The 27186-nt window shown below is 37.9% G+C and overlaps 2 protein-coding genes across 2 annotated transcripts; both read left to right on the top strand.

Moving 5' to 3' along the window:
• The first annotated feature begins 1861 nt into the window (after nucleotides 1–1861).
• On the top strand, nucleotides 1862–21320 carry LOC121241987 (tRNA pseudouridine(38/39) synthase). The gene is made up of 15 exons (XM_041139858.1): nucleotides 1862–2090; nucleotides 2509–2568; nucleotides 2676–2793; nucleotides 3020–3092; nucleotides 3459–3504; nucleotides 15829–15939; nucleotides 16556–16643; nucleotides 17181–17277; nucleotides 17981–18041; nucleotides 18136–18266; nucleotides 18838–18955; nucleotides 19482–19605; nucleotides 19783–19890; nucleotides 19991–20062; nucleotides 20614–21320. The coding sequence occupies exons 1-15, from the start codon at nucleotides 1998–2000 to the stop codon at nucleotides 20676–20678; spliced, it is 1365 nt and encodes a 454-aa protein (XP_040995792.1). The 5' UTR covers nucleotides 1862–1997; the 3' UTR covers nucleotides 20679–21320.
• Nucleotides 20699–26559, top strand: LOC121241989 (probable F-actin-capping protein subunit beta). Its single transcript, XM_041139860.1, has 9 exons — nucleotides 20699–20819; nucleotides 22343–22721; nucleotides 23519–23594; nucleotides 24236–24349; nucleotides 24574–24656; nucleotides 24732–24805; nucleotides 24957–25076; nucleotides 25907–26002; nucleotides 26204–26559. The coding sequence occupies exons 2-9, from the start codon at nucleotides 22598–22600 to the stop codon at nucleotides 26282–26284; spliced, it is 768 nt and encodes a 255-aa protein (XP_040995794.1). The 5' UTR covers nucleotides 20699–20819; nucleotides 22343–22597; the 3' UTR covers nucleotides 26285–26559.
• Nucleotides 26560–27186: the final 627 nt, after the last annotated feature.

Below are 27186 nucleotides of genomic sequence, written 5' to 3'. Positions count from 1 at the left end.
ATTTCAGTAGCAAAATATAAAAAGATGGAGTGACTCTCAAACTAACATTTATGTTCTAGCCTGCATAATTAAATCATGAGGAACTTGAATTTTGGTCTGCATAATTAAATCATGAGAAGCTTGACGAACCTAACAATTACAAGAAGATTCTATTATGAGCTAGAATATGATCAGTTTTTTTATCTTATCATCTTATAATATTGCATGCTAGTTTGTAAATCATTCACTACCACCACCAGTTTAATTAATCAGCCAATCAAACATGCATGCTAGTTAATTATGTGCTTGTTATTGTTTATGCAACAGATGAGATTTGAGTAAAATGGAAAAAATACAAATGCTAGTTTATTGTAAAATGAACATCACATCTTTTCATATTTTTGCACTAAATCTGGTAAAATCTGTAATAACCTATAGGGAGAAACAAATGGCTAGAATCTACTTACATAGGCACCCAAAAATCGATGGGTGTTTTTATTCGCACCATAGGCACCCAAAAATAATCCACTTACATATAAGAAATGGCTAAGAAAGCAGTTGTAAAGAGGACAAATGTAGAGGTCATACAAAGAAGGAGAGGGACCAGAGCTTTATTCACACATAAACAAGAAAATTTGACTAAAATTCCTGTGTGTGCTTGTTATTGTTTATGCCATGGTTGAAATTCGAGTAATCTGGTAAAATCAACCATATTAATCAAATCAATTCCGTGATCATCTCTCCCAAATTTAATAGTCTATAGAAACAACCATATTAATCAAATCAACCAGTAACAACCATATTAATCAAATCATAGATCATCACTAAATCACACAAAGAAAGAAGTAGGATTATAAAGTAGACTAGACAAATAGAGCCATTGATTCAAAGTAGGCAACCCAAAGATTTAAAATTCTCAAAGATTAAAATTAGACCAGGCAATTTGATTCAGCTACAAAAAAAATTGACCATAACATTCCAAATTGAAGCTGGAGTTAGTCTTAACTCTGATTAAGTAGGATTTTGAGCTCGACCTATGGAGGCGTCAGTGGATTGAGACGAGGTAGGGCAACGGTAGAGACGGGGAAGGGTAGGGGGAAGTTGGAACCACCGTAGCGACGGGTAACGGGAGGGAGAACCATCGTAGGCGACTGAAAAGGGAAGGGGGAATTGACATGGCGAAAGGGATGGGAGACCATAGCGACTGAGATAAGGGGGACATTTTAGCAATGGAGAACCCTAGCGACAATGACGGGGAAGGGGAAGGGAGAGGGTGAACCCTAGCTGAGAATGTGAATGGGAAAGTTGATCAACACTAACTCCCTATCAAAATGTGTGTTTTGATTAGCACCTAAGCGGACCGACTAGTCCCATTTCTTTGAACTTCCCACCTCTCATTTCTTTGTTTTTTGTTTCCTTCCTGCCCACACGCTTGATTCCATTTCATTTACGGTCAGAGCTCCTAAATGCATCATTTCACTAAACCATCGTGGCCATCCATGTCGATTAGTATGCGGCGTCTGCAATATTTTGACTGCAAATATACTTTTGCTGTCATAATTCGAAACAAGACAGACTTAATTTAGTTAATTTAACCTTACAACTTTAGTGTTGTCGATATACGTTGGAGGCCTTAGCATTAGATAACCTTGAATCTATATACATGTGCATGCATCTATGAAGCATTTATGAAGCGAAATGTTACAGTTTAAAAGAGATTAAATTATAACACAATTTGATATGATATATTATATTTACTTTACAATTGAAGTTATCAATATCGCATTAAGTCATATATGTTTAAGAATTTATTTTTGTAACACTAAAACATTTCTAGTAAAAATGATTTAATTCAAAAAATGGTAGGAAGTCTGGGCCTTTCAAGTGTTTTCGAACCCCAAACGCCGTCGTTTTCTTCGACGCTGCATTTTGTTTCACCCTCGACTCGAGGCCGCCGGTAACAGTCGCATTCGCATCGGGCGAGTTTCGCACAGAACCAGACCATAGCAAATTCAACCATGTCGAATGAAGTGAGGGATCCTCTCCTGCCCGATAGAAACCTCATCTCCAGTCTTCAATCCCTGGTAGACTCTCTCCAAAACAGAGTTAAGGTACTCTCTCTCTTTCTCTGTGTCTGCCTTCTACTTGGACTAGTTTGGTTGCCGTGTCGATAAACTGGTTGAGAAAATAAGAAGGAACTGTTTTGATTATCATTCCGGAACTGCTTTCATTTCTTCTACGAGCTGGAATTTTGAAAACGTAGTATTTGCTTTCACAAGCAAGTGACAATGCCCTCGGAACTGAACTTCATAAAATCTATTTTCATTTAAGTTTTAGGAAAACTAATTGAACTAGAAGCCTTGAAAGTCTCTCTGGAGCTGAGTGAAACAAAAACTCGACTCATTGAATTTCTTTTTTCTGTCCTCGATAATATGAGCAACGAAACAAAATGTTAAATCCTTATTGCCTTGTTACTGCGGATTTTTTCTTTATATGATTTTAGTTACCAATTTGGAAATTATAAATTAGGAATTAGAGGAAGAGAATGCAAAGCTATCGTCTCGACTTTCAAGTTGTTGCTGTCATAAGGTTTGCTAGTCTAAACTTTTAGTATTTTGGTTCTTATGTTGTATTTCCCTTTAGCGCATCTGAAGCTGAGCATGTGCACTGGAACTTACCAAGTAATTATTATGCAGATAGAGGAAGCATGTGACAGCGTTGTTGTAGATTGTAATAGTCTTCTTGCTGAAAGAAGGGAATCAAAAACAGGTGGTAATACGACCACAAAGAAGAAAGTAGTAGAGAAAATTTCAGGTATTGTCTCTATCGATCCATTGATTAAAAAACATTGCTTGTATCCATTGCGACTTAGATTTTCTGTAACCAGCAGAAAGATGTGATTAGAAAAGAGAGTTTAACACTTGAACCACAAAATGGATAGAATGCCATTTGATGATTCTCTTAACTAAAAGAAACAATTCTACCTTGATGAATACTGATTACGATATGAAATTTGGTTGATTGTAACCTTTGGGTGCAGGTTCTAACACACGGGCCATAAATCACCATTGCAAGAGATATGTTGCTCTGAAAATCATGTACTTCGGGAAAAGGTACAATCCTTACTCATGTTATTTTTTTTTATGAATGGGGAAGAAAAATGAAAATGTTATCATGGAAATACTGCTGGATTATTGTTGAACTGACTATTATGTATAGTTTATTCTCCAATTGCACTAATAATAACATAGAAGTTGTATTTCTAAACAATATTCCGTATCTTTAGGTTTAGGGCTTTAAACTTGCTAGCTGGGTAAAGGTGAAAAGGTTTGGCTTTAACTAAAGCATATTCCTCTTTTGTGCAGCGTCTTCTTCATTGTGAATTTTCAACATGATCATAATTGTTAGGTTAGAAATACTCAGTCTTTGTTATGGTAGTGGACTATATATTCAAATGTAACTTATGTGCTACATTACAGATTCTATGGTTTTGCTTCAGAGGCACAAATGGATCCAACTATTGAGGTATAGTTTTCATTTTTACTTTTATTATTTTCATGTTCCGAGTTATGAACTAGTAATGCACAAAAGACATTTGAATAGATAATGTTAGTTTGAAATTATTGATGAGCAAAATCTTCTCTAGAAAATTTTTTAATTTTTAATTAAGCTCGTCATAGCCTGACTGGTCTTAAGTGATGCAATTGAATGTAAATGATTGATAGGTTTCCATACTTAGTCATACAATTACTGTTACCTTGTACATCAGTTCATGTGCCATATTGTTGAGCATCCAGATAATACAAACAGCGGAAGATTTGTGATTGAGCTACTTTTATCATTTAATTACTTCATGGGTTGAAAGTTTCAAGATGATCATTAACCTTGCATAATCGTGCATTTGGATGGCTTTCAAATCTTTGAACAATAGTGTTGCTAAAAGTAGTATTAGTGCTGTCAAGTTTTGCATCAGTAGCAGAGTAGCAGTTGAAATTTAGATTCTAGATAGAGTTTCTCTTCTGCATGCTACGCTTGAGCTTTTTTTATTCATCCTAGAGAACATGTGAGAAAAAGTAAAAAAACATTTTCTTCTGAGTGTTGGTTCTTCATTAGGGATAGAAAAGAAAAGAATCAGCATCGTTATTTGGAAATGAAGTTAGATGTAGGAAAGAAAGATGCTAAATTTGTATTTTTTTCTCTTCACTCTCTCTTTGAAACCAGAAGAAAAAGATTTAACTAACATTTTTTTCAGATTACTTTTTCTTCTTTTGATAAGACACATTGTTTTCCATTCTAGCATATGAATTAACAAATATTAGCACTGCCAGGTATGCAGTATATAAATCCCACTAAGATAGCCCACTCATATATGCCAAGTTAAATACTATGAACTAAGCTATATGCAAAACCAATGCGATCGTCTATGTATCGTACATGTAATTGGGTACACAAGTACTCTTCTTGCAAAAAACACATAAACATGATGGAAGATAGCAGCTGTTTTTCCTGGTTTCATAGATGTCTAATGTCTTCCATGTTTTGTGGTGTATTTGGTAGAGAATTACCAATATTTGACTTTTTTTTTTTGCACTTTAAACTTGCATTTTTAAGGAAACAAGAAGATGAATGGTCAATTAATTAATCTTTTCATTTCATGGATGATTCCTTTTTGTTTTCATTCTGGATCCATTCTTCTTTTAGTTTTAGTTTTTGCTCTTTTCTTCTTTTAAGTTTTGGCGTAAGGGGTTGATGGAGTGTAGTGTTTGGATTGAAGCTAAGCTGTTCGTGATTTTGGGGGGGGGGGGGGGGGGGGGGGGGGGGGGGGGGGGGGGGGGGGGGGGGGGGGGGGGGGGGGGGGGGGGGGGGAATCTATTTTGCATAGTTGAGAAATGTAGAAAGTTCACGAAGGCTTTATACATCAATAGAGATGTTGGTGGTTTGGTTGGCCAAGGCGGTTGAGGATTGCTTGAAATTCTCGGTAGTAGGGCTCCGTATCAGACTAAAGCTCCATTTAGATTCGAAACTCATCTCAACTCATAATTACAACTTTCCTAAATTCACACACAAAATATAATAAATAATTTCAACTTTTTTAAATCCCAAAAAAAATAACAATATTTTTTTCAACTCATCTAAAACCATCTCAACTCATCTTTAAATTCAAACGGGGCCTAAAAGGGATGGAAATAGAGTTTTCTTGATCCAACTTAGTCAAAACACGTATGGTAGGTTTGTGAAATTGGCTGAGTTGGGCACCTACAAAGGAAAGGGTATCATTGTAATTCCCAAAGGTATAAATAGTAGTGGTTGGGAAGGTTTTGTGAGGAAGTTGAGAGACCTTGTCGGCTCAAGTTCCTCTATTTTTGTCTTTGAAAACAGAGGTGTCTTCTTCAATGGTGCTAATAATAAGACTTCCAAAGGAAAAGATGTGAGAAATTCTTGTTTGTGGAAGGAAAGAGTAAGATTCCACTATATCGAAAATAAGGTTACAGGTCCCTCTTTATATAGATGATAATGCTCATCTATTTTAGGGATATTTACAGCTAATCTAGAAAGGAAATCAGAACTACCTAAAACTGAAAGCTATAAAACAGGAAACTTATATCTACAGATTTGGTAACAAACTACCAAATCTCCTAAAATCATGGGATAAGAAAAACTGATCTGTTAGCTGTAGATCTCCTAGATATTAGCCCCTAATATTGCTAACAAATCCTTAAACATAAATCTCTCTATAATTCTACACTCTCCCTCAAGCTGGGCGGTAAATATTAATTAACCCCAGCTTGGAACTCAGATCAATAAACACCTTTCTCGATAGAGCCTTGGTAAGGATGTCTGCTATCTGAAGACATGTAGGCACGTACAACATCTTGATTATTCCTTCCTCTATCTTCTCCTTTATAAAATGTCGATCAATTTCCACATGTTTTGTTCTATCATGATGAACTGGATTTTTGGCAATGCTGATTGCTGATTGATTATCACAGAACATTTTCATAGGTTCTTCATCTGAAATTTTTAATTCCTTTAGCATACTTTTTAACCAAATTCCCTCACAAATACCGTGTGCCATTGCCCGGAATTCAGCTTCTGCACTGCTTCTTGACACCACTGACTGCTTCTTACTTCTCCAAGTGACCAAATTTCCCCACACAAAAGTGCAATATCCTGAAGTTGATCTTCGGTCTTGTACTGATCCTGCCCAATCTGCATCGCTGAACACTTCAATATCTCTTCTTTGGTTCTTCTCAAAAAATAATCCTCTACCTGGTGATAGTTTCAGGTATCTCAGGATTCTATACACAGCTTCCATGTGTTCTTCATTTGGATTGTTCATGAACTGACTTACCATGCTAACAGCAAATCCAATGTCTGGTCGTGTGTGAGATAGGTATATTAGTTTACCTACTAATCTTTGGTATCTTCCTTTGTCCACGGGTGCACAATTTTCCTTAGCTCCTGGTTTGATAGTTGGATCCATAGGAGTATCTACCGGCTTACACCCGAGCATTCCAGTCTCTTTTAAGAGATCTAGGACATATTTTCTCTGTGAGACAGAGATTCCCTTTCTTGACCTTGCAATCTCCATATCTAGGAAATATTTAAGATTCCCAAGGTCCTTGATTTCAAATTCTGCAGCTAGTAAACTTTTGATGGTGCAGATTTCCTCTTCATAGTCTCCTGTTTGGATTATGTCATCCACATACACTATGAGGACAGCAAGTTTTCCTGCAGAAGAGTGTTTAACAAATAGTGTATGGTCCGTCTGACATTGAGAGTAGCCATGCTTCTTCACTAGCTTTGTGAATCTTTCAAACCAAGCTCTTGGAGATTGCTTGAGCCCATATAGAGATCTCCTAAGTTTACAAACCTTGTTGCATGTAGTTTGTGTCTCAAATCCGGGGGGAATTTCCATGTACACTTCTTCAGTTAGGTCCCCATTTAGAAAGGCATTCTTGACATCTAGTTGGTGGAGAGGCCAGTCAAGGTTTGCAGCCAAAGATAATAAAACCCGAACTGTGTTTAACTTGGCTACAGGAGCAAATGTCTCCTCATAATCGATTCCATATGATTGGGTGAATCCCTTTGCAACCAGCCGTGCCTTGAACCGATTAACACTCCCATCTTCATTATATTTTACTGTGAAGATCCATTTGTAGCCTACTGGGCGTTTCCCGGTTGGTAAGTCAGAGATTTCCCAAGTTCCATTTTTCTCTAGTGCATGAATTTCTTCATACACTGCTGATTTCCAATCTGGTGAGCCGAGAGCTTCTTGTATATTATTAGGAACTTGGATGTTGTCGAGGTTGGCAACAAAAACTTTGAACTTCGGTGACAATCCTTCATATGACACAAATGTGTATATCAGATGTTTTGTGCATGATCTTACCCCTTTTCTCACAGCAATAGGAAGGCCACTATCATCATTAGTTTCAGGATTAATGTTACCTGGTGGATCTTCACTTGGTCTAGGACTTGAGTCAGACTCTTGGGTTTGCTCAAGAGATGCTTGTTGTTCCATCTCCTTTTGGTTCTTTCTCCTCCTTGAGTAGGTAATCAATTCATCACTCTTTGTTGATTGAATAGTGTCCAGATTTTGAGGTGTGTCCAGATTTTGAGGTGGATTGTTGGCTTGATCTTGAGTAGGAGGTTCTAGGAAGTAAGAAGACTCAAGGGAGAGATTTTGAGGAGGAAGTGATTCATGATTTAGTGATGGGCAAGTTTGGTCAAAATTATGAGAGACATGAGGTGATTCTTCAATATCCCAAAGCTGATATTCTAGGATAAAATTAGTCTCCCCCTGAATATCAGATTTGGGGAAATAAGGTTGTTGCTCAAAGAAGGTGACATCCATGGAGTGATAGAATTGTTTAGTGACCGGTGAGTAGCATTTATATCCTTTTTGAGTTGGAGAGTACCCAAGGAAAATACATTTATGAGCTCTAGGATCAAGTTTGTCCCGGTGTTGTTGATGGACATGGACAAAAGCTGAACACCCGAAAACTTTGAATGGGATGGTGGAGATGAGACGAGTAGTGGGAAAGGACTGAAGGAGAATTTGACAGGGAGTCTGGAAGTTAAGAATCCGAGATGGCATCCTATTTATGAGGTATGCAGCAGTAAGGATGGCTTCACCCCAGAAATATTTGGGTACATGGGTAGAGAACATAAGAGACCGAGCCACATCAAGAAGATGCCGGTTTTTTCTTTCGGCAATACCATTTTGCTGAGGAGTGTTAACACAGGAACTTTGGTGAACAATACCATGACTCATGAGATAATCATTAAGGCTGGAATTGAAATACTCTTTGGCATTGTCAGTTTTGAGAATTTGAATTTTTGCTTGGAATTGTGTTTGGATCATGGTATTGAAGGTTTTGAAGATCTGGTTTGCCTCAGATTTTTCTTTCATGAGGAATACCCATGTGAGTCTAGTGTGATCATCAATAAATGAAATGAACCAGCGAGAACCAGTAACATTTTTTATCCTAGAAGGGCCCCATATATCACTATGAATCATGGAAAAAGGTTGAGATGCTTTGTAGGATCTGTTAGGATAAGAATTGCGAATATGTTTAGAGAATTGACAGATCTCACATTGAAATTCATTTGGATTTTTACTATGGAATAATGAAGGAAACAACTTCTCAAGATACAAGAAATTTGGATGACCTAACCTATAGTGCCATAACATAATTGCACTACATTATTAGACTGACTCACAGACAAAGAAACAGGACTACTGAACACTGAACAATCTGATTGATGAATTGCTCCTTGAGGAGGATCATTAAACTCTAGAAGATAGAGCCCCGAACACATCTTAGCACTGCCAATCATCTTCCCCGAGTCCAAGACCTGAAATACACACAGATTTGAGCCAAATTTAGTAACACAGTTGAGATCCCGAGTGAGTTTACTAACGGACAGTAAATTGCAATTTAATTTTGGTACAAGTAGAACAGAATCAAGAGTGATGTTCTCTGAAATTTGAACCGAGCTTGTACCAGCCACCTTTGAGAGTGAACCATCAGCTATTCGCACAGTTAAATTTTTATAGCATGGGGTGTAAGTTGAAAACAGCTTCTCATCTCCAGTCATATGATCAGAAGCTCCTGAGTCTATAATCCATGGACTGAGTCTCTGCTTGTTAGCATTTAGAGCACTTAAAAAATTACCTTTTTGTGCCAGGGATCCGGTACCAACTACAGTGGGAGCTGGTGCAGGCAAGGATTGGCTGAACATTTTCTGCAAGATCTCTATCTGTTCCTTGCTGAAGGGAGTTGGTTTGGGTGGAGGTTGTTCATCCATGGAAGCAAGGTTGCCTCGTCCTTCTTTGTCATTGGCAAACCGGGAAGGCCTCCAATCTGCTGGTTTGCCATGAATCTTCCAGCAGTTGTCCTTGGTGTGACCAGGACTTCGACAATGATCACACCATGGTCGCCCTTTCTTTGGTCTGTGATCGTTGTTGTTGTTGGATGGATTCCCTCTCACCACAAGTGCTGAACTCTCAGGATTTGTCACAGAATCTTGAGATCCCATCATGATCTTCTTTCGACTTTCCTCTCTCCGAACTTCTGAAAAAGCTTCTCGGATATTTGGTAGTGGTTTGAATCCTAAAATTCTTCCTCGTACTTCATCAAGGTTCTTATTTAATCCAATCAAAAATTTGTATATTCTTTTCCGTTCAATTATTTGTCTATACCTGATTCCATCATTCGGACAGCTCCAATTGTGCTCCTCGAATAAGTCTAGCTGTTGCCAATACCGATTGAGAGTGTTGAAGTATTGAGTCACTGTTAATTCTCCTTGGCGGAAGTCATGAAGAACACTTTCCACCTCGAATAATTCCAATGTATTCTCATTGTTAGAATATATTTCCTTGGCAGCATCCCAAATCTCCTCTGCTGTTCCATAGAGAAGAAAGTTTTCTCCAATGTCATTTGTCATGGAATTAATGAGCCATGACATGACCATATTATTCTCGGCATTCCAGACTTTGAACTTTTCATCCGTCTTGTTTGGTTTGGCAGCATCTCTGGTGAGATAATCATCTTTGCCCTTTCCGCATATGAACATCATTACGGAATGGGACCATTGGAGATAGTTGTTCCCATTCAGTTTGTGTCCTGTAATGGGCATGAGGTTACTATCATTGTTGGAAGCCATGGCTTCCTAATTGGAGGTGATTTGGGAAACGGTAGCTCTTGAATCACCTTTCCCGTATTTGGTCATATGAGGGAATTAGGGTTCAGAGATTGCTCTGATACCATCTTGTTTGTGGAAGGAAAGAGTAAGATTCCACTATATCGAAAATAAGGTTACAGGTCCCTCTTTATATAGATGATAATGCTCATCTATTTTAGGGATATTTACAGCTAACCTAGAAAGGAAATCAGAACTACCTAAAACTGAAAGCTATAAAACAGGAAACTTATATCTACAGATTTGGTAACAGACTACCAAATCTCCTAAAATCATGGGATAAGAAAAACTGATCTGTTAGCTGTAGATCTCCTAGATATTAGCCCCTAATATTGCTAACAGATCCTTAAACATAAATCTCTCTATAATTCTACAGAAATGTTAACCCTCTCAGAGGGCTTCCTCTTCCCACGAAGCCCCTTTCTTGTTAGCTTTGATGGTACCAGTGAATGAGATTCTTGGTTCTAGCAAAGCATCTAGAAAAGTTCATTCCAGGCATAATGAGGCAGTGATGACTACAAGATATAAGTAGGAAAGAGCGATGGATATGATCAATAGGAAGCTTATTGTAGCTGGGGTTGATGGTTGGCATTCCCAGAAGTCGCAGAAATTAGGAGAAGTCGAAGGGTCACAATGGCACGTTCGGGTGGAGCTCCAGAGGTGGAAGGAGAGGCTAGACTCATTGATGAAGATAGTTGATGATGGACTGGGCCTAACTTTGGGCTTAGGCTTTGTTTCTAAAGACAATAATGAAGTTTTTGTCAAGAAGAAGGGGGAATTGGATGGGCCTATTGTTTCTAAAAATAACAAAGGAGATGGGCTTGATAGAGGCCCACTTAAGAGGCCTGTGCTTTGGAAAGACCAAAACAGCGATGGGCTTTAGAGCAAAACAAGCCCAAGAAGGGTGAAGTTTCCACCCATTTCTATGGCGGCTTCAACGGCTGGTCCGTCTTCTCAGAGAGAGCTGACGACAATGGGCGAACCTTCTGGGGGTACACCAGCGGTGAGTTTCAATACGGTTAATATGGCGAAAGGGCTTTCTCAAATCACGATGCCATTTAAGGAACATGCCACTCAAGTGGCGGCGTCGATGAAGGCTCTTACTACACAAAAGAGGTCGATGGTTGAAGTTGATCCTCCCGGTAGCAATAAGGCGGTAGGTTCATCTCAAGCGACTCCTCAAACTGATTCCTAGCCTTCCAAGGGTCAGTATTGTGGCACTGTTAGGTCCAAACCCATCTTGGCGATGGTGGAAAAGCATGTATCTCAGAAGGATTTAATAGAAACTGGAGGCTCTTTAGGGGGCACTATGGGGCCGAGTTCCTATTCGATTGACAGGAATGAGGTGTCTTCCTTAGGTATAGCGCTAGGAAAGGCAAGTGTGGAAGAAGATGTCTGTTGTGAGGGTTTGATTGGGGTCGAGAAGTCTGTTTCTGAGGTTCCTTGTACTCAGTTCAATTTCTCTGATTTATATATGGTGATTGGTGGAGGTGAAGGCTCTATTTATGGTGAATCAGGAGAGCTAATTGTTTCAGACGAAGATGAAGATCCTGACACTATTCCCCTGTGTTCTATTAATCATGGTATTGAATGGCCAAATAAATCATTTGACTGGCTGTTGAGGAAGGTAGAAGAAATTAGGAATTGTGTGAGGATTTCTTGTGATGGTTTTGAGGAATAGTTTAGAGCTTTACTTATTGCCATTGAGGCTAGCCAACTTGCGCTGGCCAGATCAGCTACCAAAAAAGAGAGGGAATTGAAAAGGTTGGAGTGTACTATCAACTATAACACCAGGGAAGGGAGTGCCTTCAGTAATTAAGGTAAGGAGAGGGCTGCCAATGGTTCCCAATGAAGCCCAATATTGTCTCTTGGAATGTTCGAGGGCTAATGACTATAGGAAACGCCTCCGGGTGAAAAATATTGTTTGTCAGTAGAAGGTAGAAGTTATTTGTTTTCAAGAAACTAAATTGAAGAAAGTTAACCATTTGGTGGTTAATAGCCCATGGAGCTGTTGTTGGGTGGGTTGGGTTGAGTTAGTTTCTAATGGAGGCTCGGGAGGTATTATTATTATGTGGGATAGGAGGGTTGTGGAATTAGTAGACCACTATGTGGGAAATTATTTAGTGGATTGTCATTTTAAGAATGTGGATGATGGAATCGAATGGTCGTTTGCTGGAATATATGGACCTAACTTGGACTCTAGAAGGAGTATTTTGTGGGACAAAATGGTGGGACTTTGCAGTTGGTGGGATCTCCCTTGGTGCTTTGGTAGGGATTTCAATGTTACTTGGTTTCCTTGTGAGCGAGGAAGGGATTCTCAGATTACTAAAGCTATGTCTGAATTTTCAGATCTTATTTTTGAGCTACAGTTGATTGATTTACCCACGACGGGAGGGGAATTCAAATGGTCAAATGGGAGAGCATGGTCCCGGTTGGATAGATTTTTTATTTCGACTTCTTGGGAAGTCTTATTTCCGGATGTGAGGCAGAAAAGGTTACACAAAATTGTTTCTGATCACTATCCTATCTTATTGGATTGTGGGGGCATTGTAAGTGGGAGAAGATATTTTAAATTTGAAAATATGTGGTTGAAGGATGAGGGCTTTGTCGAAAGGGTTAGGAGGTGGTGGGCCTCTTATAGTTTTTTTGGTACTCCAAGTTTTGTTCTGGCGGTCAAACTCAAAGCACTGAAACAAGACTTGAAGAGCTGGAATGTGGAGATTTTTGGTAATGTAGTTAATAAAAGAAAACAGCTTATGGAGCAGTTGCAAATTCTGGAAGATAAAGATATTTCGGGAGGACTTTCCTTTGAGGAGAAGGAGAAGAAAAAAGAGGTGAATGCAGAAATTGTAATGCTCTCTCTTATTGAGGAAATTTCGTGGAGGCAAAAATCCCGGACCTTTGGTTGAAGGAAGTCAATAACTTTACCAAACTCTCATCGCTTTCATCGTAGATCCAATGCTGTGAAGCTCTTCAAGATGGTAAATATGTTCTGTCCGATATTGGGGAGATTGAAGATCACATTGTGAGTTATTATGAGAAGCTCTTTAGGGTAGAACACTCATGGAGACCAAAGTTAGATGGGGCTGGTGTTTGAGCCCATTGATCAATTGAGTGCAAATTGGTTGGAGAGAACTTTCGAGGAAGAAGAAGTTCTTGATGTGGTTAGAGGCATGACTAACGACAAGGCTCCGGGCCCGGATGGTTTTTCCATGGCATTTTTCCAAGCATGTTGGGACATCGTGAAGGATGACATTATGAAAGTTTTTGGTGAATTCCACTCGTTCTTGAAATTTGAGAAAAGTATCAATACTACTTTCATTTCTCTCATTCCTAAAAAGGCGGGTGCAGCGGAGATGAGGGACTTTCGCCCCATTAGCTTGGTAAATGGGGTGTATAAAATCATTGCCAAGGTGTTAGCCAATCGTATTAGTGTGGTTATGGACAAGATTATATCAAAGCCTCAGAGTGCATTTGTGAGGGGAAGACAAATTCTTGACTCGGTTCTAATTGCAAACGAATGCTTGGAAAGCAGAATAAGAATGGGTAAATCTGGAGTTTTAATTAAATTGGATATGGAAAAGGCTTTTGATCATGTCAATTGGGAATTTTTTTACATTCTTGGGAGATTTGGTTTTAGCGAGAAGTGGTGTTCATGGATTAAATTTTGTATTTCGATGGCCTGATTTTTTGATATTAGTGAATGGCAATCTAGTTGGCTTTTTTAATAGCTCTTGGGGTTTAAGGCAAGGAGACCCCTTATATCCTTTTCTTTTTGTAATAGTGATGGATGCACTGAGTCGAATGCTTGAAGCGGCTGTTGAATGAAGATTTCTGTCTGGTTTTGTGGTGGGTGATGAGACTCGGGATAGTATTTCAGTATCACATTTGCTTTTTGCAGATGATACTTTGATTCTATCTGATAACAATCGGGATCACCTTCGTGTTTTGAGAGCCTTACTGTTATGTTTCGAAGCTGTTTCTGGGTTAAGAATTAATCTTTCCAAGTCTGAAATTGTTCCAGAGGGTACGGTCAGAAATATTCCAGATCTGGCCAATATTTTGGGTTGTAAGGTACCTTTGTTATCTATGAGATACTTTGGACTACCTTTTGGTGCTCCTTGCAAATCAGTTTCTATTTGGGATGGGGTAATTGAGATGAATAGGAGTTTAGCTGGCTGGAAAAAATTATATTTGTCTAAAGGTGGAAGAGTTACCCTGATTAAGAGCACATTGACCAATCTCCCCACTTATTTCCTCTCTCTCTTTCCTTTACCAGTTGGGGTTGCTAAAAGAATTGAGATGATTTGTAGGAATTTCCAGTGGGATGTTAATGGGGAGGAAAGAAAGTTTGATTTGTTGAGTTAAGGTTTGTCTTCCGGTTTCCTGTGGAGGGTTGGGAGTGCAAAATTTAAGACTTTTCAGTAAAGCTCTCCTTGGGAAATGGCTTTGGAGGTATCATAATGAGAGTAATGCATTTTGGAGAAATATTGTGGATGTTAAACATAGGAGGATGTGGGGGAGTTGGTGTGGTGTACGAATGAAGTAAGAGGGACGTTTGGGGTGGGTTTGTGGAAGTCTATTTGGCTGGGATGGGGGGACTTTGTTAAGAAAGCTAAATTCAAGGGATGGGGCAAAGATCTATTTTTTGCATGACACTTGGTGTGGAGATTCACCTCTTAAGGTTGTTTTCCGTAATCTCTTCAGGATTGCTAGAGATAAAGGGGCTGCAGTGGCTGATTCCTATAACTTTTCTAACAATATGATTTGTTGGATTGTGGAATTTATTAGAGATGTGCAGGATTGGGAAGTTTGTGAAGTTTCAGAATTATTAGGAAGATTATACGAAATGAAGCTTGATCAGAACAGGGAGGACAGTTTGCTGTGGGTGCATATACAGTTAATTCCAGATTTTCAGTGAGTTCTTTTTGCAAGGCATTAACCAGTCATGGGGTCAAAGATTGTGGAAATGTATTTGGAGAGCCAAGGTGCCTAGTAAGGTTGCTTTCTTCTGCTGGCTGGTGTCTCTTGGGAAAATACTAACCATTGATAACTTGAGGAAGAGAGGTTTTCAGGTGGCTGAATGGTGTTTCATGTGTAAGAAGGATGGTGAATCTATTGATCATCTTTTCCTTCATTGGGAAGTGGCAACATCGTTGTGGAATGAGATTTTTTCGAAGCTTGGCATTTTCTGGGTGATGCCTTTGCATGTGGTGGATTTCTTTGCATGATGGCCAGGTATTGAGGGGAGAAGTAACAACACTGCTGTGATGAAGATGATCCCCTGTGCTTACTTTGGTGTTTATGGTTAGAAAGGAACGGGAGGTGCTTTGATAATTGTGAATGTTCTATAGGGGAACTTAGGGGGTTTTTCCTTAGTACTTTAAGCTTTTGGATGAAGAATCTTGTGAGGAACGGGAATGATTGTAACGTTTTGCTTTAGTTGTTTTCTGCTTTGGCTTGTAAGTAGGTGTTCTCGTTTGTATACATCCTGTGTATTTGGGCTATGAATATTTACTTGGAATAAGAAGATCGGTGTTTTTTTTTTTTTTTTTTTTTTTTTTCCCTTCTTTTCTAAAGGCATAAGAAGATCAGTTAGTGTCACACTTTTAACTTCTTTCTGGTATCAAATTATTCCAGTCAGAAATTTTCAGTGCTTTCGAGAAAACAAGGCTACTAGTTGGTGACAAGAAGGAGCTACGGTACTCGAGGTGTGGTAGGACAGATAAGGGGGTTTCCTCAGTTGGACAAGTAAGTTTATGCAAAAAGATTATTTTCTGTGTATTTTGCTGAGATATTTTAGGATTTCTCAAGTTGTTATAATCATTCAAGTATTTTTGTTTATTTTTTATGCTTTGGAAAAGTCTTTCCTTGACTTTGGTCAGTCCTACTGATGACAGTTCTGCCGCTCATATTAACTCCTTTCATCCTCTGTATATGACAAAAAGTTCTGCAATCTCCTTTACTCTGTTGGATACTTGGGTGTCCATTTCTATGCAGATAAGTTGCTTGAGCACCAAATGAACGTTTGAACGAATAGGCCTTTATTTTACACCAAAAATTTCAGTATGTTGATTTTGTGATACCACTTTTCATTATGAACTTTGGTACTTGTCAGAAAGAAAAATCATTATGAACTTTGGTGTTCAAAATAGAACAAAATGTAAGAACTGAACGATGTCATTTCCATGGAGTCTCAAATCCAAATGCTATGCTAGTGGACTGAGCTTCTGATGCTGTCATCCTACTTAAATCTATAAACCATGAACATGTTTTTCATGATTGATTTTATTATACTAGTATTCGGTAACATTCTTCACTACCCTGTTAGGTGAATGATTGAAAAGATGGCAACTGCTCAATGCAGGTGATTGCTCTCCTTTTACGATCAAGCCTCAAGGAAACTGATGCAAGCAATGAAAACTCTGAAAAAATTGTTTTCAAAGAGCAAATTGGTGAGCCAAACTATCCTTTTTTGTTACCCTTTCACAATGTTGCTTCTGGTGGGTGAAATCTTGCATTCTTTAAATGATAAATGGCATCTTGTTTTCAACGTTAAATTCATTGGAGATATGGGTGGATATTTGTTTTTTGGTTCCCACACCAGAAGGTGTAGCCTAAAAAAGTCAGCTAACTGAGAATGCTAGCTGATCTATGACCAGCCTTGCTTGTCTGAGTTAATCTCTTAATTGAAGGATGTTACCCTGAATTTATTAAAAAGCATATTGATTTGGTTGATGAGAGGTAATGCTATTTATTAGCCTAAGCTAGTAATTCAATCAGTTCATAATGATCTCTGTAAAGATTCCATCACCACGACTGTGTGGTTCACCAGTACTACTAAAACATCTCATTCTTATGCTACTCTTACAAGATGCATATGATCTAGCATGTAAAGAATTTAAATTATGGCTGAACTTTATAAATTTATTTCTTTCTTTCAACTTAACTGTGGTATTATTTTTTTTCAATTTTTTTAATCTTTTCTACAGAACGTGAAATAGATTATGTAGGGGTGCTGAATCGAGTCCTTCCTGATGATATTCGAGTTTTAGGCTGGTCTCCAGTTCCAGTTGGCTTCAGTGCAAGGTTTGTATACCTTCATGGAAACGGTTTCTCTGGCTTTTTATTGTGTAGGTGTACAATAAATTTCCTAGTTTGCAAAAGGAGTCAGTTCATTTTATTGTGTTCCTTATTTAAAGTGAACTATAGTTAGTACTGCAAAAATCAAGTGCCTGTTTGAAGGTCATCCTAGCTGATGAGAGGAATCGGCCATGTCATCTTCTGGCCAGTAAGAATCTTTGTGAATCAGCTTAATTAATAAGACATTCTGAATGCGGTCTGCTGTGCAGTGAGCTAGAGATCGGGATTGAGTCCCATTACCTTTTTTTTTATAAGTAAAAATAAATTGAGTCCCGTTCCTTTTAGGGAGGAATCTGGATTAGGCCCTATCGTTCTTATAATTAGCTGCCTCCTTGATGACAGTATGGACTCCTGGGTCCACAGGCAATATGGATTCTTAATTGGGTCATATGTGAGAAGTGATGCCTCAAGTATTGTTGATGTGATGAGCCATTTTTTACTTTATGGTGTTTGAAACCAAGTGCTTGTAGCACATGTTTATATTATTTATGGATGTAGAGTCCCTCAGTTGCAAAAGCATAAATGTTGCTTTATTTGCAATTCACAATGGTTTTTGGGTTCATTTGGTGGCTACGTATAAAAACTGCTTTTCTAGTCACTATATTCACCTTCTTATGTGTTAAAATAATCTGTTTTCTTTTCCTTGCAGGTTTAGTTGTTTGAGCAGGGATTATAAATATTTCTTTTGGAGGGAGAACCTGAATTTCTTGGTATGCAGATTAGGTTTGCAATATGTTGCGAATTGAATTTGGTACTACTCATAGAACTGAGAAACTTCCTTCTCTTTGGTCCATGTTTGAACAGGCTATGGAGGAGGCAGGAAAAAAGTTTCTTGGGGAACACGACTTCAGAAATTTTTGTAAAATGGATGCAGTAAATGTGCATAACTATAAGCGGAATATCACGTTGTTCGAAATTTGTCCTTCTGATGTGAGGTAATCATTGGTAGAGAAATCTTCTTAGCCATTTTATGTTTTTGAATTGGTTACTTTACATTTTCTTTCCCTGATAGATGAAACTGGGTTCTATTATGATGGCTATTGCCATACAACCATGCTTGTAAGAAGGGGTAGTCTTTTCAAGGCAATAGGAGTACAGAGATGTAGGGCAACCTATGTATCATGCATTTTATAGCTGTCATAACAAGGTTGCGGCTTGTGGTTTTAAAGAAAACTGGATGTTTGAAATTTCCTGGTTGCAACAAATTAGGCTTCCAATGTTGGTTTGGAAGGGTTGTTTTCATCAGAAGGTTGAGAATTATCTAGGGCTCAAGGGTTCAAAAGGTATAAAAGAGGGGATGTGGTTTAGAGATGAAAAGGAAGAAAATGGTTGATGTTCGAAGTGGTGCAAACAGTTGGTGTGAACAATATCTGAGAGAATTGAAAAGAAGAAAGATAAGGAAAGAGAGATTACTGTAAAGCATGAATGCCTTTCATAACTCAACATTCTCAGCCTTTTTATTTTACTCTTAGTAGTAAGTACTTAGAGTTTTCTGAATCCCTGCAGGTATGATGGCAATCAACTTTGGGCATTTAAAATTAAAGGTAGTGCTTTCTTGTGGCACCAAGTCCGTTGCATGGTTGCTGTAATGTTAATGATCGGCCAAGGTCTTGAATCCCCCGATGTACGTACCATACATACCAGATTGGTGACCAGCATTAATGGTTGGCCAATACACGACACTTATCTTTCAAGGCATGTGCACACACCTTCAATTTTTAATGAATTGCATCTATCTTACTGTAAAACTTATCTGGCTGAATTTTATCCAACAATGCACTTGAATCAACTAGGCCCTAGTCCCAACTGATTAAGATCCACTACATGGGTCTTTTTATGCCACTCTGCCCTGCCTTGTGTCATGTTTCTAGTTACCTCTCTTCATGTCTTTCCTTATAATTTGTAACTTCTACTCGTGTCTTGTTTTGGCTTTGTTCTTTCTGCTCTTTCTGCAACCTCTTGGAAGTTGTCACCCTGTTCCAAGGATAAGAACCAGCTTCTTGCTTATGACCACCATTTGCAGCACTTCTGAAATGAGCCTCAATGGATAAAGGAGCTTAGATTTGGTCTCCTCTCGGAAGTTGTCACTCTGTTCCATCTTTTTGTTTTACAATCAGAAAGAAACTCAGTTTAAATGCTTAAATATGTAGGTGGTAGATACATTATTGGATACTGAGAAGACACCAAGGAAACCTCAGTACACCATGGCTCCAGAGCTTCCATTGGTTCTTCATTCCTGTGAATTTGAGAGTATCGAGTTTATTTGTTCAGCAGGTATTTACAAAGTATGAATGTAGACTCTGTACAATGCACTTGATTCCTCTTTGAAAACTCTACAAATTGCATATCTGTAGCAATCGGGCACTTCTGTTACATCTCTTTTACTGTTTTATCATTTATCATGTACTTTCCTACATTTGTGAATTTTGTTTGAGTTGCTATTCTCTGTAGATGCCGGACAAGCCCTGCGTATGCATTTGGCAAATCAATGCCGCAATTACCAGCTTCAGGCCGCAATATTTAATGATGCTCTGCTTAGCTGTTTGCCGATTTCAAGCGGTGAAAAGAAATATTATTCAGTCCATTACCACGAGGCACCATTACTTTCTACTGTTTACTTATGTATCTGTATTGCTGAGACTGCCCTTTGTGCTTTCAGGTCAGAGATCATTAAAGGGAACAACCAAGAAAAAAGCTTCCTATATACCGCTTATGTCACGGCCAACTGAGCGTCAGTTACATTGTCCCTTAACCATTCACAATTTTTGGCTTGGAATTGTTTATTTCTAATACGGTTGAATGGTCAATGTCTTCCCCCCCCCCCCCCCCAAAAACATTAAAATGTCAGTCTTGATAAGATAATTTGTTCATCTATCATGTTTGACTTTTGCTTTCATTGAGATTCTGGGTTATTTAAATAATATGCTCAATTTCTTCAATTCTGAGGAATCTTTCCCTTAGTTATGACTCTTCCAGCTTTACATGAAAGATGATGTGCAATGTGAGAGCCACGAATTCACATAGAATCAAAACAAAACATCAGCTCTAGCTTTATCAGTTCCATATAATTATTGGCCATGCATCTTTCACTTGGTAGTTAGTCCTTACTAGTGCTTTTATCACCCGTGCTTTGAGATATGGTTGAAATGTTTGGCGTCTGCTGATATATGATAACTGTTTAAAAGTCTGCAGATACTATTTCTATTTTCCTTCTAAATCAATTATCTGCCAAATTCTTATTGACATGGTGTGGTTTCTCCCTACCACTTGAACAAATTGCAGCATCATATGAAGAACGACGTCTGAAATTGAACTCCAAAACATTTGGTCTATCAAAATCCTCTTGAAGAGTATGCACTGCCATGCAGATCAACCACGCTTTATGGCAGCGTAAGGTTATTTTTGCAAGTGATGTAATTTTCAAGCAATGAATTTTAGTAGTTAGCAGCTGATGTTCTTCAATAGGAGAGAATATTTATCCTTGCAAGGTACGTTTCTCCTCTCATATGCTGGTCGGCAATTTGTTTTCATCTGTTCAGGCTCTTTAAGTATAATGGTAATACTATATATAATCCTGGAGTGTGCAGTCCCCGCACGAAGTCCATTTGAAAAAAACGTGAAGACCACCATTAAAAATATAATTTTTTCATGTGGGTCTAGATTTCTTCACTTTTTTCAAAAGGAGTATGCGCGTGTGGATTGCACACTCCAAGACTACTGCAAATATCATTTCTCTTTAAAATAAAAAAGAGAATCTTTGTTATTGGATTTCATAAGATCTGAGGCTGTTTTTATCCTAACAGCCGCAGGCCAATACATTCCCAATCCCCAATCATTTTACCAACTATTTGGTACCGTGTGTGTGTCCCTATTATGCAAGATCACTACACAGACAAAAGCTATTTCCCAAACTCTTTACTCGGCTATGTAATATGTATTTGTATTGCCTTCAAATCCACCCCTAATTGCCAATCATGGCTTTGGAAAAAGTAGAAGCACAAGGTCCCAAACATCATCCTTTTCTATACGGCCCTCTCTGCGTTGGGGTCAATGAGAGGCAATGAGTGGAGATAACATGCATGCATCACAAAACATTACGCTCCAACCAATTCCGAATATTGTATGCCATACAAATGATGACTGTGAGGTGCCTCACCATGCACTAGGCCCCACACAATGTTTTTTGCGTAAAGCAATCTGTACATTTTCTCTTCAATGGGATGTTTTGAATTCTTGCAACTGTGGGCAATCCCTTTCATAAAAGTGGTGTGCGGTTATTATTGGGAAAAATATACTTTTATCTTTATATTATCATGAATTTTACTCTTCATATCTAAACTATGAAAATCATCATGCTACAACCCAAACAATTCTAACCATTAATAAGGATGGAAAATAAGTGATGCAATATAATCTTAATAGTTAAATTATCTTGATAATTAAATCGTAATAGAAGGTGCAAATTTTCGATTTGCAGTTTAAAACATAGTTGTATAAATGATTGTAAAAATGATTGTCCGCGTATTATTATTCATTTGAAGCTTGTGAATGTATTAACTATTGAAACATGGTACCATCTATGCACATTCTTTTCTCAGCAAAAAAAAATAGGGAAGCTCATTTGGGCACAATCCTAGAAATATCTTTTACATTGGGTATCTACAAAGAGCGAGAGGCATGAATGAATCTACAAACTTATCCTACCAAAATCATAGGAGGTTATATATAATATTACCATACTATACATATATGTATGTACTAGTAAGGGCATAACCGACAACTGCCCAGTTGAAAAAAATAAATAAATAAAATTGATAGTACACGACAGATGAAAGGGTCAGTAAAAAAGTTTAAACAAAATTAATTCAGGTTATAAATTTACAGAAGTAAAAATTAACAAAAATCGTAGATTTATACGAGTCAGTGTCCTATTTAGGCATGTAATAATTAATAAACTATTTGTCTACAAAATGGTAAATTATATATTTATGATTTTTTATATTCTCAGCAGGGTGGCGTTACCGTTACGTAATATAATTCCAAAATAGGGGACAGTGGGTTCCCGCGAGGGAAACTCGGATCAAACTAGGCGGAGGGAGCCTTTTCTCTCTCGCATTAATACACACACAGGTCGACAGAAATCTACAAGGCTAAAGATAGAGGGTCCATTCCATTTTCTGTTTCTTTTTTTTCATTTCATCGTCGTCTTCTTCTTCTTTTTCTTCCAGTAGCTGTGCAAGTCTTAAGGACAAATAGGGAAAGAAAAATGGAGGCGGCCATGGGATTGATGAGAAGAATCCCTCCAAAGCACACCGACACTGCTCTCTCTGCGCTCCTTAGCCTCTTGCCCCACCACTCCTCCGATCTCCTCTCTCAAGTCGATCAGCCCTCCAGGTCTCCCCCCTTTCTCTCACACACATTCCAGTACATGCATACACGTTTCTGTATTTATCTACGTGTCTGTATTTATCTATCGGAGGATTCTTTTTATTGAATTTAGGTTTTTCTTTTTGGTTTGGTTTGAATTTCGATTGGTTGAGTCGGTTGCTGTTGACCGATACATGCGTTTCTGAAGCTGTTAGTTTGTTTTGGAGCATGAACAAAGGATTGTTGTGTTTTCGTTAGGGTTTGGGGTCGTTTTCTTTGTTAATCCGTGGTTGGTTTATGAGATAATGGAGGAGCTGGAGATCAAATTTGGATTTTGTTATATGTACGTGGGTTTTAATTGGTTCGAGATTATTTAGAAATCTGCTCCTTTTGCAGCTTGGCTTTTGGGAAAAGGTTAATGTTTTTTTTTTTTTATCAGTACACAATAATTTTTTTATCAGTGCGTCTGTGCACGAGTGCAAGTGCTTGTTTCTATCCAATAGCTTCAGTGTTGCTATTGCTATGGTTTACATCTGTATTTTGTGATCCGGAAGATATGTGCTCCATAATTGAGAAGTCTTCAATTGAGCGAAATAATACTTGTTCTTTCAGGCTTTTGCATTGCATTGTTCTCCATAATTGAAATTTTGCTCTTCTGTCCTCCCTTTTTTCAATTGTCCCTATATCAAAGTATATGGTGTACCATGCTAACTTGCCACGAACAACTTTATTGGAGCCAGTTTTTGATGAATAATGTATTGACTTCCTCATCTATGAGTATTTCCTAACCCATTGCTTCTTTTGGAAATTTTTTTTGTAATACAGGTTTTATGTGACATAGAGAGTGGTAAGGAGTTTATTCTGTGTGAATACAACAGAGATGCTGACTCTTATAGGTAGATGCTCTAGTGCTTGTACTTTTAAAAAGTTCTGGTGTAGGTTATAGCATAGTAGATTAGTAATCTGGATCTGCATGCAGGACTGTATATGCTTGCATGCTATTGGAATTTTAAAGATGTATGCCCTTAATTTGTGGATTTGGATATTTTTCGTGCAGGGCATTGTAAAAATCCATTGAAAGGAGTTGCATGGTTTTCACTGAGAGAAGCACGTTATTGAATTCTAGTCTAAAGCACCTGTTACTACCAGAACTTTTTTTTCTATGCATGTGTACCTTTTTGGTTCTTATGGGCGTACAATTAATATGATAGATTTATTTGCCTAGAAGCTATTTAAAGTGGATGTGCTTATTGTTTTTCAACTATATGCATTGACCGGTCCTTTGAACCTTTGATTGAAGTATGAAACTGCTCTCTTGTGCTCTGGTAACCAGGCATGTCAGATACTCAGCAAACCTTGCTTTTAAGTATTTTACATATTCTGTTGTGGGGAATAGCTTTCATATCATTTGATTGATTAGCTGGTTTTACCCCCTTAATTATTTGTAATCTATTGGGAATCTGCTTTATCAGAAGACCCAAAAAATGCTCTTAAGGATTTTTTTTTTTTTTTTTTTTGTTTCTTCATTTCCATGTAGATCACCCTGGACAAATAAATACCATCCACCTTTGGAGGATGGGGCACTCCCATCACTGGAGTTGAGGAAACTTGAAGTCGAAGCGAACGACATCTTTGCAATTTATCGTGACCAGTGAGGTCCTTTACTTACACCTCGTCCTTGAGTTTCTTTTTTATTTGATTTATGTGTTTGAAAAAACTTCTTCTTGGTAACCTCTCCACTTGCTTTTTTTTCAATTTTAAACAAAACTATATTCAGGTGTATCTTCTATACAATTTCTTCTGTGCAAATTTTCTTGTTTGCTTAATTACTGCGTCTGGAAAATCTTGTAGTTTGGTTAACCAATAATTTGGTAGGTATTATGAAGGTGGCATTTCGTCAGTTTATATGTGGGAAGATGATAATGAAGGTTTTGTAGCATGCTTTCTAATAAAGAAAGGTAATCTTTTTACCTGGGCTGGCAGTCAGCAGACTTTGTATCTTTTACTGATTTGCTACTATTTTTGTGGTGCAGATGGCTCAAAGACCGGGCAGGGTCGAAGGGGTTACTTGCAGGAGGGAGCATGGGATGCTATACATGTCATTGAGGTGAAGTTCATTTTCCATTGACTGCAGTGTAGATGTGGGGATGCCCGTGTAGGATGTCCTTGTAATTTTCCCTCCATCTCCTTTCCCTCCTCCTCATTGTATATTTTTGTCATTCGTTCCTATAGTCAGGCTGAGTCTCATTCTTATCTAGGTGGGGCCAGAGGATGAAGGAATGGCTCATTACCGTTTAACCAGTACTGTGATGCTATCTTTGACTACGGATAATGAGTCATCAGGCACATTTAGCTTGTCTGGATCAATTAGACGACAGGTACTTTATTCTTTTTTTTTATTGAGGAGTTCAATCCTTACCTCAGAGTTTACACGTTGAAACATTTCTTTGGAAGCCTGCTAAAGCCAAATGCAAGAGAAATGCACCTTTATGCTTATGGATAAGTGATTGCACATTTCTTTTATTCCATTTGCCGGTAATCTGATCCTAAGATGAGAAAAACCATTCTATGCATGGAGTCAAAATCAGTCGATTGCAACAGTGGTTCCAGGAGGGGGATCAGCTTTATCTCCCATCTAATAAGTACTCCTGCTAGCTCAGATGGTAAAAAGGTGGACTAGTGTTGGGGAAGATTCCGGGCCCAAAGAAAGGGTTTGATAAAGAAGTTTACTGTCACAATAATTCCTCAAAAGTTTTGCGCTTGGACAATTGGCATGCTCTCCCATAATGAGCCTTTCTGTTCAATAATGAGGATATAAAATGCCATTTTTTGAGTAACAGGAATCACCATTGAGAAGACTAAAGTTTAGTAGATCTGTTTCTCCTTATAGGAATTCCTCTTTCCACATTTCTTTTGCCACCCACATACCAAGAGGGGAAAGGTGGAGTGGGGGACCATAGGGAACCCTCCATATAAAAATTGAAAAACCTGAAAGAGCCTTAGCATGATCAATTTGTTTTTAGTCTTATTTAAAGTTTAGCAGCTTTTACTCTCTGAAATCTATGACTCAAAATGTTAATATCTGACCTTTTAATATCCTTTCGTGTACAAATCTACGAGTAGTTTTCAAGTGTCTTGGAATCTATCTACTTTGGGAGGGGTACATTTATTTATTTATTTATTTATTTTCTATCCATTTATCTTCTAGATGGATATGAATCTCTCAGTTGCAGAAGGCCATATTTGTAACATGGGAAGGATGATAGAAGAAATGGAGAGTAAGTTGAGGAATTCACTGGATCAGGTAACGTCAGTCCTTTTAAATATTTTCTTAGTTTTACTCTGGATATTGATATACAGATCCGAACATATATTCAATGATAATATTTTTCATTACTGTACCCTGTAGTTGTTGAAGGTCTTTTGGTGTTTGAATTATTAAGTACTACTAGGAAACATGAAATAATTTATTGGGTCAATGAGTCCCACAATCCACATATTGCAGGTATATTTTGGGAAGACAAAAGAGATGGTTTGCACCTTACGACCACCATCTGAAATTGTGATGAGACTGCCTGATTGCTGATGCAGAGGATTCTACGGCATGGACCATTGGGATAGTGAAAATTCTTTATATTTCCCAAACTTGCTTAGCAGTTTGTTTTTCCTAGCAATTATTATGTAGTTCATACATGTTTTATTTATTTTGAGTATTATTTTAGATAAATTTGTGCAGCATTCTTAAACCTGTAGTAGACTTAAAAAAAAAAAAAAAATGTTTGGAATTGGTGCTGCGTGATTGAGAGAAGATTGATGCTCATTGAGTTGGAAACTCCTTCGGAATTTTGTTTCTTCTTTTAATTTCTTCATCATTATAAAGTGACAGAAGATGGAAAAAATTACTTGATCTCGTAGAGTTGTCGCCCTTTCGTTGTCCTCTGCTCTCAAGACGTGCGCGCGCTTTGGGTTCTACAACCGACGTTCTTCTGATGACCACTTTCGTTGGACGTAAACGTGAAAGTCGGCGACCTTGATGTTGTGGAGAAGGTTTGATAAAGGAAAATACTACTCTTACCATTTGTTTCTTCTGATAATTTTTACCACTGTGAATTTTTTATTTATTTATTTTTACTTAATGATTAAGTAAGTATTTTTTAATAATATTTTAAAATTTTTTATTTTTTAAAATATATTTAAATGTGTTAAAAAAATATATGTAAAAAAATACAAAAAAAAAAAAAAAACTCATCTCAAAACCACTAACGGGAGCCCAGTGGTGGGAGTAGCACTGCTCTTTTGATAAAATGAGTGTCAGAGAGGTTGAAAATGACGGGTTGGCTCAGGGAAGTAAACCCAGTGAAATTGTAGCTTTCTTAAACAAAAGAAAAACGCTATTTTGTCGTCCCAAACGTACTGCTCGATTTGATTGTTCGTTGTTTTTTTTTTGTTTTTACCAAATGATGATAGAAGTGATTTTAAATGTATTAG

This window comes from Juglans microcarpa x Juglans regia, chromosome 8D (assembly GCF_004785595.1).
Source record: "Juglans microcarpa x Juglans regia isolate MS1-56 chromosome 8D, Jm3101_v1.0, whole genome shotgun sequence".
In the NCBI taxonomy this organism is placed as follows: Eukaryota; Viridiplantae; Streptophyta; class Magnoliopsida; order Fagales; family Juglandaceae; genus Juglans; species Juglans microcarpa x Juglans regia.
This window is presented reverse-complemented; position numbering and strand designations above follow the sequence as displayed.